Consider the following 13,203-nt stretch of genomic DNA (forward strand, 5'->3'; position numbering starts at 1 on the left):
TATATATTTTCCTCTCAGGACTACCTTTGTTGTGTCCCACAGATTTTGAACCGTTGTGTTTTCATTATTATTTGTTTCCAGGAATTTTTTCGATTCTTCTTTAATTTCCTGGTTGACCCATTCATTCTTTAGAAGGATGCTGTTTAGCCTCCAGGTATTTGGGTTCTTTTCAAATTTCCTCTTGTGATTGAGTTCTAGCTTCAGAGCATTGTGATCTGAAAGTATGCAGGGAATGATCCCAATATTTTGATACCAGTTGAGACCTGATTTAGGACCAAGGATGTGATCTATTCTGGAGAATGTTCCATGTGCACTAGAGAAGAATGTGTATTCTGTTGCTTTGGGATGAAATGTTCTGAATATATCTGTGATGTCCATCTGGTCCAGGGTGTCATTTAAAGCCTTTATTTCCTTGTTGATCTTTTGCTTGGATGATCTGTCGACTTCAGTGGGGGAGTTTTAAAGTCCCCTACTATTATTGTGTTATTGTTGATGTGTTTCTTTGATTTTGTTATTAATTGGTTTATATAGTTGGCTGCTCCCATGTTGGGGGCATAGATATTTAAAATTGTTAGATCTTCTTGTTGGACTGATCTTTTGAGTATGATATAGTGTCCTTCCTCATCTTTTATTATAGTCTTTGGCTTAAAATCTAATTTATCTGATATAAGGATTGCCACCCCTGCTTTCTTCTGATGTCCATTAGCTTGGTAAATTGTTTTCTACCCCCTCCCTTTAAATCTGGGGATGTCTTCGGGTCTAAAATGAGTTTCTTGTAGGCAACATATAGATGGGTTTTATTTTTTTTATCCATTCTGATACCCTATATCTTTTGATTGAGGCATTTAGCCCTTTAACATTCAGGGTAACTATTGAGAGATATGAATTTAGTGCCATTGTATTGCCTGTAAGGTGACTGTTACTGTATATTGTCTCTTTTCCTTTCTGATCTACTACTTTTAGGCTCTCTCTCTGCTTAGAGGACCCCTTTCAATATTTCCTGTAGAGCTGGTTTGGTGTTTGCAAATTCTTTCAGTTTTTTGTTTGTCCTGGAAGCTTTTTATCTCTCCTATTTTCAGTGACAGCCTAGCTGGTTATAGTATTCTTGGCTGCATGTTTTTCTCGTTTAGTGCTCTGAATATATCATACCAGTTCTTTCTGGCCTGCCAGGTCTCTATGGATAAGTCTGCTGCCAATCTAGTATTTTTAGCATTGTATGTTACAGCCTTCTTTTCCTGGGCTGCTTTCAGGATTTTCTCTTTGTCAGAAAGACTTGTAAATTTTACTATTAAATGACGGGGGGTGGACCTATTCTTCTTGATTTTGAGGGGGCTTCTGTGCACCTCCTGGATTTTGATGCTTGTTCCTTTTGCCACATTATGGAAATTCTCTCCAATAATTCTCTCAAATATACCTTCTGCTCCCCTCTTCTTCTTCTGGAATCCCAATTATTCTAATGTTGTTTCGTCTTACGGTGTCACTTATCTCTCGAATTCTCTCCTCGTGGTCCAGTAGCTATTTGTCCCTCTTTTGCTCAGCTTCTTTATTCTCTGTCATTTGGTGTTGTATATCGCTAATTCTTTCTTTTGCCTCATTTATCCTAGCAGTGAGAGCCTGCATTTTTGATTGCACCTCATTAATAGCTTTTTTGATTTTAACTTGGTTAGATTTTAGTTCTTTTATTTCTCCAGAAAGGGCTTTTATATCTCCCGAGAGGGTTTCTCTAATATCTTCCATGCCTTTTCCCAGCCTGTCTAGAACCTTGAGAATTATCATTCTGAACTCTAGATCTGACATATTACCAATGTCTGTATTGATTAGGTCCCTAGCCTTTGGTACTGCCTCTTGTTCTTTTTTTTTGTGTTGAATTTTTCCATCTTGTCATTTTGTCCAGATAAGAGTATATGAAGGAGCAAGTAAAATAGTAAAAAGGTGGCACAGACCCCAGGAAAATACGCTTTATCCAAATCAGAAGGGATCCTAAATTGTGCGGGGGAGAAAGGGGATAAAAAGAGGTTCAGAAAGAAAAAAAAGAAACAATTAAAAAAAGAAAATGAATAAAGAAAAAATATTAAAAAGAAAAAAATATATATATATTAGATAAACTAGTTAAAAGATGTTAAAAAAGAAAAGGGTAAAAGTTAAAAAATATTTAGCAGCAGAAGAAAAAAAAATTGAAAAAGAAAAAAAGAAAAAATTAAATTCACTGCAAGACAAAGAATCATGGGGAGAAAGCCATGAGTTCCGTGCTTTGCTTTCTCTTCCTCTGGAATTTCGCTGCTCTCCTTGGTATTGAACCTGCACTCCTTGGTAGGTGAACTTGGTCCTGGCTGGATTTCCTGTTGATCTTCTGGGGGAGGGGCCTTTTGTAGTGATTCTTAAGTGTCTTTGCCCCAGGTGGAATTTCACTGCCCTTACCAGAGGCTGGGCTGAGTAATCCGCTCCGATTTGCTTTCAGGAGCTTTTGTCCCCTGAGCGCTTTCCGTAGAGTTCCGGAGGACGGGAATGAAAATGCGGCCTCCCGGTCTCTACCCAGAGGAGCTGAGAGCTCGGGGCCCCACTCCTCAGTACGCCCTCAGAGAATAGCACCCAATTACTCCTGTCTCCCTGGCCTCCGGCCGCGCTCTGAACTCACTGAGCCTGCGACCGGTTCAAGGTAACCCGTAGCTGAGATCTCACTCCTTGGCTCTGTCTCTGTAGCCGGCTTCCCTGTTCTAATACCTGCAAGCTTTGCAACACTCAGACACCCCCGATCTTTCTGTGACCCTGCGGGACCTGAGGCCCGGCTGACCCCACGAGGGCTTCACCCCAGTTTAGCCTCTGGAGCGATGTCCCTCAGTGGAACAGCCTTTTAAAAGTCCTGATTTGTGCTCCGTTGCTCCACCGCTTGCCGGGAGCCGGCCGTACACCCTGCGGTCTATCTTCCCGTCAGTTTGGATTCACTTCTCTACCAGTCCTACCTTTCAGAAAGTGGTTGATTTTCTATTTCTAGAATTGCTGTTCTTCTTCTCTTTTCTCTCCCGTTGGATTTGTAGATGTTTGCAATCCTTAGATAAGCTATCTATCTAGTTGATCTCCTACTACCTGAAGTAGTCTCAGCCCACTACTTCTCCGCCATCTTGACTCTTCCCTATCTCTCAAATCTTAAAAAAAAAAAAAATTTGTGTATATGTGTGTGTATACACACACACACACACATATAGCCAACTATTGCCAACTAATATTACATGTATTGTCAATTTTATTTCTTAAATGTGTTAAAAAATTTTTTTCATGTTATTATCTCCACATTTAATAGATGTTTTTGGCCATAATGATTTTAATTGCATTAATTAGGAGTATATTCAAATTTCAGTTCTAAAAGATAGAAACATCTTAGTAACGGCAGTGTGAATTAACATTTTGTTGAGAACTTAAATTTTACTTACAAGTTTTCTTGGTGTAATTTTTTTGAGTGTAGTTGATATGCAATGTTACATTAGTTTCAGCTGTACAACATAGTGATTCAATATTTCTATACCTTATGGTATGCTCACCACAAGTGTAGTTACCATCTGACACTATACAACACTATTATAATGTCATTGACTATATTCCCTATGCTGTCTGTGCTTTTTATATTCCCACGACTTGTTCATTCCATAATGGAAGCCAGTATATCCTTTGTTTATTCATCCATTTTGCCTGTCACTCTACACTCTTCCCCTCTTACAACCATCAGTTTGTTGTCTGTATTTATTGGTCTGATGATTCTTTTTTGTTTTTTTTGTTTTTCATTTGTTTTGTAGATTCCACATAAGAGTTAAATCATATGGTATATTGCCAGTTTTAGTTGACCCAAAAGAAGTTATTTTTAATCTAATTTTGTGAGGGAATTTAAGGATTGTTAGTAAAGTTCTGTCTTTTCTGGTGACTTTTGCATATTTTTATTCAGTTTGAAATTATTCTGGTATATATCTGCTCATTGATGAGAATTGTATTAAACTGATTCAGAGTAGTTTGTATTTATATATAAAACTTTTATAGACTTTTAGAGCAGTACTTGTCATTAGTTAATACATCTTTTAAAAAATTTAGATCATTTATGTTTCTAAAGTTTGTCTAAGTGAAATATGTTGAGATTTAGGAGGAAAACATTAGAATTCATTGTTCAGCTTGGATTCAAAGAATGTATGGAATTAATTTGTGGTTCATATTTTGGTCAGAAAATAAGGTCATGTTTCTAACATTAGCATTCTGAACAGTTGATATCAATCCAACAAAAATCATGCCAAATTAAATGTAGCATTTAAAAAATCATGTTGAATATTGTTCTTGTAATGTTTGAGTCCTTTTAATCAATTAATTGCTTTTTCTGTACAATAATTGTAGACAGCTGAAGGGTGATCAAGTTTAAAATACTGAATTTTACTTGAGCATTTTATAGAATTGTATTTTAAAATAACAACATTGTGTATACCAGTTCTAGAAGCATCTAAAAAATAAGGGCTTGTATATAAACGTTTTGTTACAAAAAATAAAAATAATTAGTTGATTTTAAGCATAAATAAGTTATCATGCTTAAAATTAAAACTTTCTGGTTTAATAAGTTCTATTTGACTTAAGTTAAATACTGTTTCTTTTTTTAATGTGATTTTTTACTTTGCCTTAATGTTTGAATAATATATCCATTTCACAACAGTAAGGAAGGGTCTCATTAGTAAACATGGGCAGAATACCTTTGAAAAAATAAATACTTCGGATCAGTTTTAGGTTTACAGAAAACTTGCAATGTACAGAGAGTTCACATAGATTCCTTACTCAGTTTCTCCATTGTTAACATCTTATACTATCATAGTACATGTATCAAAACTAGGAAGCCAACACCGGTGCATATTTGTTAAATTCCAGATTTTAACTGAATTTCATAATGTTGTTTTCCCTAATATGATCCAAATCAGGATACCACATTGCATTTAGAAAAGTATGTCTTAAAAAATAATTTATCTAATTTTATCTAGATACATACAAGTAATGTGTTGTAAGCTTGAGGAGTGCAAGGGGTGTTGTTGTGGTTGTTGTTTTTGCAGTATCTAGATTAGTACTTGTTATGTAGCTCTCACTCATTAAGTATTTGCATGATTAAATGAGTCTGAGACACATACTTTTTTTTTCCACCTATTTTTAAAATTTTTTTTTATAAATATAAAATGTATTTTTATCCCCAGGGGTACAGGTCTGTGAATCGCCAGGTTTACACACTTCACAGTGAGACACATACTTTGAGAGTAAAAACCATGAACCTACTTCCCTCATAGAGCTAGATGAAGTTTTGTTAAATTTATTTGTGGGTGTTGTGTTGTGTTTTGTTTTGTTTTGTCTTAGTTTTCTTTCTGATGAAAAATTTGGGAGAGATTTTGGAAATGATTGAACTAACTGGTTGAATTTGTATGGTATATAAAATGAATAGAGGTTAAAACATATGTAAATTTTTGGCAGAATATATGAACTATATGAATTTTGGCAGAATATATGAATATATGAGACTGTTATAGCTACATAGCTTTTACCTTTTTAAGCAATATTGATGTGATACAAAGATGTTAAATAAAAATATGATGATATTTAAATTCTCTATTTGAACTTATACTAGAATATTCAACCTTTATACCATGGATAATCTGTTACAGCTGTTTTTGTTGCACCTGTTTTGCTGCTTAATAATTAAATTTCCTGAATCTTAAAATTGGCCCTGTTTCCATCAATTCATCACAGTAATGACAGTTTATTGCTATCTAATACTAATTTCACTTATTTAATATTCCTTTATTTTTTTTTAGCTCACTGAAATGCAAGCTGAGAGTAGTTATTATAGCCCTCAGAAAGTAAAATCCAGAGAAGTATTGTGTTGGGAACAAGAAGGAACTACAGTTGAGGTAATCTTTCAATATTGAACATATATATTTAAAACTTTTTTGAATGGTCCTTATGTTAATATGTAATAAATGCAGGCTTTTATCATAGTGGTGTGTTTTAAAATATATTCACATTTTTTTCTATTTTAGGCATCAGTAGTATTGGGTTGAAATAATTATTTAACAGATTCTACATGCAACATGAATTCTTTCATTTTTACATTTAACTTGTGTGAGCTCATATGTATGTGTGGATTAATGTTCATAAGGTGCCAGTCATTGAGGGTACAGAGATAAGTAAGATGTTTCTTAATTTAGTAGAGTTTATGATCTGAGGAGAATAAATTTGGAATGTCTATAATCCTAAAGAAGTTTCTACTAGTTCAGCAATTCTACAAGGAAAGCCTGTAACTTTTTTGAGCCTGTAACATTTTTATGAAATTCAGATTCTTAAGTTCTAATGTTTCCTTCCCTCTTACAGGCCCTTATGATGGGAGAGCCTTTCTTTGATTGCCAGATTGGTTTTGTAGGTTGCAGAGCCTTGTGCCTTAAAGGAATTATGGGTGTTAAAGATTTTGAAGAGAATATGAATAGAAGTGAAACTGTAAGTCAAATTCACCCCCTTTCCCCCTTTTTTGGATAGAATACAGGGATAATGAAGTGCTTATTGAAGTGTTTAACCATACCAAAAAATCTGTTAGACTGCATATATCTTTGGCTTAAGAGAGGAACTTTACTGTTTTCCCCTGTAAGAAATTACAGAGCTCAGGGGAATTTAGAAAGTTGGTAGCACTTAACACCTGGACAGTAGTTCCAAATACTTTCCAATTCATAAATGTTTCTTCTTTCTTGTTTATGGCAGCTACTTGGAGTTCCTTTTTGGTTTGTTAAAATGTTCTTTGCCAAGATAGGCAGTGAAAATGGAGACAGCATTCCTTGTCTTTTTACAGGATTTAAAAGTTGTAGTGATTTCTATTGACTACTGAATGGGTGTTAAAAAACCAAGGTTTTATTTTCTTTAACACTTAAATGATTTTTCCTCCTGTTCAAAAATTTTTCATTTATTTTCAGGAAGCCTGTTTCTTTATTTGTGGTGAAAATTTGAGTATGAAAGGGTTGACATATCTTACAAATTCATTGTTTGATTACCGAAGCCCAGAAAATAATGGTACTCGTGCTGAATTTATCTTGGATGCAGCTCATCATAAGGTCAGAGAATATATATTTGAGCCAATTTCTAGGCTGTGTTTAGGTGGACATTTTGTGTGAATACTTGTAATTGCTATTTTTCTTCTCAAGTAACACATTTGAATGCTAGTTGTTTATTGAAGCATTTAGAATATTTTTGTCCTGCTTCTACATCTAGAGAAGTTTGATGTGTACACAAAGCTCTCTACTTCTGGATACTGTGTAGTCAGTTAGTTTGTTTATCCGTTCCCAACTGTCAAAATAGTCATGGGGGAAACTTGTAGAATGATCTTTTAATTGCAGTTACTTTGGGATTTGGCATTAATGGGAAGAGATGAATTTCACATTTTACTATGTATGTGTCTTACTGTTATTTGAATTTTACATGTAAAATTAATGTACTTTTAGGGACTAAATTTAGAAATTCAGAAAAGCTTACCTGAAGATTAGTATAAAAGAATAAATAATACATATTTTAATGCTTTTTACTACATTTACTTTTGTAAAGAATTTAATTTTAATTTGCATATTTCCATATCTTTTAAATATTTTAGGTATATCTTTAGTATTTGAGTTTCATATAAGCATACTGGAATATGTAAGGTTTAAATGTATTAGAGAGTATACATTGGACAGTTTTGTGATGGTCATGGTTGTACTATCCTATTCCATTATAGGTATTCATTAACCAGACATTACTGATAAAGTGGTCAAAATGTCTAGTAGAATTATGGATGCTTTCTTGTGTTGTCTTTAGTAGAGTTAACATTAACTTTCTTAGAAATGAATTCTTTGGATAGCATCTGTTCTTTTGTTTTGGTAATCCTTTGAGTTGATATTTGAGTTCTATATAAAGATGTATGTTTGATTCTTGACTTATCAGGTTTTAAACTCAGTCTCTTTGATACAATGTGTGTTCTGTTTGTTTTCCTTTGTGCCCGCAGGAGATATACACTGAGATAGCTGGAATGCAAAGGTTTGGGGCTTTTTACATGGATTACCTGTATACAATGGAGAACATCAGTGGCAAAGGTACTAGTTTCTTTCCTTTATGTTTGCTTTTCCTTGAACAACAGAAACAAAAGACTGTTCAGGCTCAGTTGGTCCTCGGGCTATAATCTGTTACATCAGCTTTACCTTCTGTTACTTTGGAGAATGGTGTAATTATAATAGCATGTTATAATTTTCTTAGACACTTAGATTCTTAGTCCTTTCTTTGTGTAATTGATTGAGAAGACATTTTATATAACCAACCAGATTTAGTTCTGTTATGTGCCAAATATTAAAATTTTGATACATCAGATTTCATGTTTCATTAAGTTGTCAAAAAGCATAAACATTTCCTTTTCTGTATTAAATACATTTCAAAGTTTATGTAGATCTTTTTATTTAAAAAACTGTTGTTTCAAGCAGAATAGTGGAAATAAATTCTTTTGGAGATTATGAATATTGTCTTATATGTTTTATAAGCAATCATATGTTTTTAAAAATTTTATTGATACTTTACATGTTCATCAGTATACTCTGTTGTGCTTTTTCTCATCTTTTTTCATATTGGAACCTTACGAAAATAGGTTTATCCTTTTTTGTTAATTTTTCATATATTAATGATTTTTATGTGTTAGATGATGAGTTTGATATAGTGAATGCTAAGAAGACCAAAGCATTTTTCAGGAGACTAATAGGTAGTGTTTATACACTTAAGTAAATGATTATAATATAGCACATTAAGAACAATAATTAAAGTGGAGAGTTAAGAGAGGTCTAGGTTAGAAAGTGACTACTTTTATGGATTGGGTTAAAGACTTCACAAAGGAGTTGATCATGAGAAATCATTAAGTTTTGTTAGATGAAAACAGAAGGAAAGAGCAGTAACTTTCTGCTTCCTCCTTTTGTAATAGATTTCTAAATGTTGGTATCTCATTGATCAAACCTTGGGTTTACTTCTTTCCCTAAACTCTTTGCTGAGGTTCTCTCATTCTTTTCCATTGATTTGGTACCTTTTATATGTTGTTGATGCACATATTTATAATTTTAGTCCAGATTTCCTTCATTTAGAATTAAATATCCATTACCTATATGGTATTTTTACTTCTTTATGTATCTCACAGATATTTCAAAACTGAATGTGTTCAAATAGAAATATTAAAATCCTTATGACTGCCCACTGCCTTCTGCTTTTCCCTTAGTTTCAATATTCTTGTCTAGGAAAATTGTTCTTCTGTATTCTTGTTGCTCAAGCTAGAAGCCTAGGAATCATTGTGACACACTTCTCTTCTAGCTTCTGGTCCATCAACACATTTTTGTCACATTTCATCTATAGATGGTCAGTGTCTTCTCGTAAACTCCACGATTACTACTCTCTTCTGATCTGTTGTTCTCTCTACATTTTAATAGCTTTTTACTGGCGTCTGTCTCCCCATGCTTTCAGATTAGTTTAATTCTGTGCTTCAAACACTCACTCACTGACTTTGCATTGCTTTATTTAAAAATAATGTTTAAATTGTGTACCAGATTTTGGTCTTGAGTTACTTGGAGGATAGTGATAACCACTAAGGAAGATAGATACAAGTAGGATTTTTGGAGGAAAAGATGTGTTTGGAGGTACCTATGGATATTGAGGTAGAGATATTCAGTAACCAATTATATATAGGAAAGGGCAACTAAGAACTTCACAAATTGTTATAGTGTCGTAGTTACCAAATATAGGATGGTAGGTTTCTTCTGGTTCAGTGTGAAGTCTTCTGCATGTGTTATGGATTCCATATCTTGTGAGGAGGTGGAATATCAAGTAGTTGTCCTTCAGGGGAAGGAAAAAAGCACTAAAAATTTATTATGTGCATATGTTGCTACTACATTTTCTAAAAGATAGAAGCATAGTTTATATTTGCTTATGTATGTTCAGTGTGAGAAACTGGTAATTGGTTAACTTTTAAATTTTTCATATTTTTCATTTCCAAGAATAGGATACAGTGTTACAAATATTTTAGTCCTTAACTTTTTTCCAACAACTATTAGAGTATAACATACAAATTGGAAATCTCTCTATGTTTATATATGGAATAACAAAGAATTATAATGGAAATACCTGTGTGTAATAAATTTAAATTATTTTTTGTCTGTGGTCCTGAGACTAAAGATTAAACTGCAATCCTTTGTTTGAAATTATAGAAAAGTAATTTTGAAAAACAACTTTTAAAAAAGTTATTAGCAAGTGTGGATACAGGGGCACCTAGGTGGCTCAGTTGGTTAAGCATCTGCCTTTGGGTTAGGTCATGATCTCAGGGTCCTGGGATCGAGCCCTGCATCAGGTTCCCTGCTCAGCAGAGAGTCTGTTGCTCCCTCTCCTTCTGATTTTCCTCCCTGCTTATGCTCTCTCTGTGTCTCAAATAAATAAATAAATTCTTTTAAAAAGTGTGGATACAGAACTTTTGTTCTTTGAAATCATTCTGAACCCCTGCAAACATAATTGGAGATCTAAGAAAAGAATAGCTGCACCTCTACAAATAGAAAAGCAAATACTTTCTGCAAAAATGACAAGATGGAAAAACCACCTCAGAAAAGAGGACAAGAGGGAGCACTGATTACCAGGGACCTAATCAGTATAGATATAAGCAAGATGTTGGAACTAGAGTTCAGAATAACAATGATAAAGATAACTAGCTGGGCTTGAAAAAAGCATAGAAGACACTAGAGAATCCCTTTTGGGAGAAATAAAAGAAATAAAATTTAATCAAGTTGAAATCAGAAAGGCTGTTAATGAGATGCAATAAAAATTGGAGGCTTGAACTCCAATTCTGAGGCAGAAGAGAGAATTAGTGATATAGAAGACTAAATGATGGAGAATGAAGAAGCTGAGAGAAACACCTGGGTGGCTCAGTCAGTTAAACATCTACCTTCAGCCCAGGTCATAATCCCAGGGTTCTGGGATCAAGTTCTCTATCAGGGTCCTTGCTCAAATGGATCCTGCTTCTCCCTCTGCTTGCTGCTTACCCTACTTGTGTGCTCTATCGTTCTTTCTGACAATTAAATGTATAAAATCTTAAAAAAAAAAAAAAGTTGAAGAAAGAGAAAGAAACAACTACTGGATCATGAAGGGAGAATTCAAGAGACAAGTGATACCAGAAAGTGAAACAATAGAGTAATTGGGATCCAGAAGATGAGGAAAGAGTGGGCAGGGTAGAAGGTATATTAGAGCAAATTATAGTGGAGAACTCCCTAACTGGGGGAAGGAAACAGGCATTCAAATCCAGGAGGCACAGAGAACCCTCTTCAAAATCAATAAAAATAGAACAACACCTCAATATATAATAGTGAAACTTGCAAATCTCAGAGACAAAATCCTGAAAGCAGCTTGGGACAAGAAGTCCGTAACCTACAAGGGTAGAAACATTAGAATGGCAGCAGACCTATCCTCAGAGACTTGACAGGCCAGAAAGGACTGGTATGATATATTCAGGATGCTAAATGAGAAAAATATGCAGCCAAGAACACTTTATCCAGCGAGGGTGTCATCAAAATAGAAGGAGAGATAAAAAGCTTCCAGGACAAACAAACTAAAATAATTTATGATAACTAAACCAGCCCTGAAAGAAATATTAAAGGGGATCCTTTAAGTGATCAGAGAGCCCAAAAGTAACATAGACCAGAAAGGAACAGAGACAATATACAAAAACAGTGACTTTATAGGTAATACAGTTGCAGTAACTTCCTATCAGTAGTTGCTCTGAATGTGAATGTACTAAATGCCCCAATCAAAAGACACAGGGTGTCGGATTGGATAAAAAAACAAGGCCCATCATACGCTATCTTCAAAAGATTTATTTTAGGCCCAAAGACACCTCCAGATTGAAAGTGAGGGGGTGGAAAACCATTTATCATGCTAATGGACATCAAAATAAAGCTGGGATGGCAGTCCTTATATCAGACAAATTAGATTTTGAACAAAAGACATAAAAGAAGAGGGACACTGTATCATAATTAAAGGGTCTATCCAACAAGATCTAACAATTGTAAACATTTATGTCCTTAACATGAGAGCAACCAATGACATAAACCAACCAATAACAAAATTAAAAAAACACATTGATAATAATATAATAATAGTAAAGGACTTTAACACCCTCCTCACTGCAATCGACAGATCATCTAAGCAGAAGATCAACAAGGAAACAAGGGCTTTGAATGACACACTGGAGCAGATGGATTCACGATAAGTTCAGGACATTTCAACCTAAAGCAACAGAATACACATTCTTCTCAAGTGCATATGGAACACTTTCCAAAATAGACCATATCCTGGGTCACAGATCAGGTCTCAATTGGTACCAAAAGATCTCCAGAATAGATCACATCTTGGGTCACAGATCAGGTCTCAGCTGGTACCAAAAGATCATCCTCTGTATATTTTCAGACCACAGTGCTTTGAAACTTGAACTCAATGACAAGAGGACATTTGGAAAGAACTCAAATACATGGAGGTGAAAGAACATCCTACTAAAGAATAAATGGGTCAACCAGGAAATTAAGGAAGAATTAAAAAAATTCATGGGAACAAATGAAAATGAAAACAAAACTGCTCTGAACCTTTGGGATGCAACAAAGGTGGTCCTAAGAGGGAAGTATGTAGCAATACAAGCCTTTCTCAAGAAACAAGAAAGGTCTCAAATAAAAAACCCAACCCTACACCTAAAGGAGCTGGAGAAAGAATGGCAGATAAAATCTAAAGCCAGCAAGAGAAGAGAATTAAGAAAGATTAAAGCAGAAATCAGTGAAATAGAAACCAAAAGAACAGACCAGATCAATGAAATTAGGAGATGTTTCCTTGAAGGAATTAATAAGATTGCTAACGCCCCTAGGCAGACTTATTAAAAAGAAAAGAGAAAGGACCCAAATAAATAAAATAATGAGTGAAAGAGGAGAGACTAGTACCAATAGCAAACAAATACAAACAATTTAAGAACATATTTTGAACAACCATATTCCAACAAATTAAGCAGTCTGGAAGAAATGGATTCATTCCTAGAGATGTATGAACTATCAAAACTGAAATGGAGGGGCGCCTGGGTGGCTCAGTGGGTTAAGCCGCTGCCTTTGGCTCAGGTCATGATCTCAGGGTCCT

At 34.5% G+C, this 13,203-nt stretch overlaps 1 protein-coding gene across 11 annotated transcripts in view; it reads left to right on the plus strand.

Moving 5' to 3' along the window:
- Positions 1–13,203, plus strand: part of VPS13B (vacuolar protein sorting 13 homolog B) — a 769,746-nt gene that overhangs the window by 92,445 nt on the left and 664,098 nt on the right. For all 11 annotated transcript variants that reach the window (XR_004279564.1, XM_032316092.1, XM_032316089.1 and 8 more), the window contains exons 9-12: positions 5,820–5,915; positions 6,376–6,498; positions 6,966–7,103; positions 8,027–8,114. Coding sequence is in view for 10 of the 11 variants with exons in the window: in XM_032316092.1 (XP_032171983.1) it covers positions 5,820–5,915; positions 6,376–6,498; positions 6,966–7,103; positions 8,027–8,114 (445 nt within the window). In the remaining variant the exon portion in view is untranslated. The remainder of the gene's footprint in view (positions 1–5,819; positions 5,916–6,375; positions 6,499–6,965; positions 7,104–8,026; positions 8,115–13,203) is intronic.

Source organism: Mustela erminea, chromosome 16 (genome assembly GCF_009829155.1).
Source record: "Mustela erminea isolate mMusErm1 chromosome 16, mMusErm1.Pri, whole genome shotgun sequence".
NCBI classification, from domain to species: domain Eukaryota; kingdom Metazoa; phylum Chordata; class Mammalia; order Carnivora; family Mustelidae; genus Mustela; species Mustela erminea.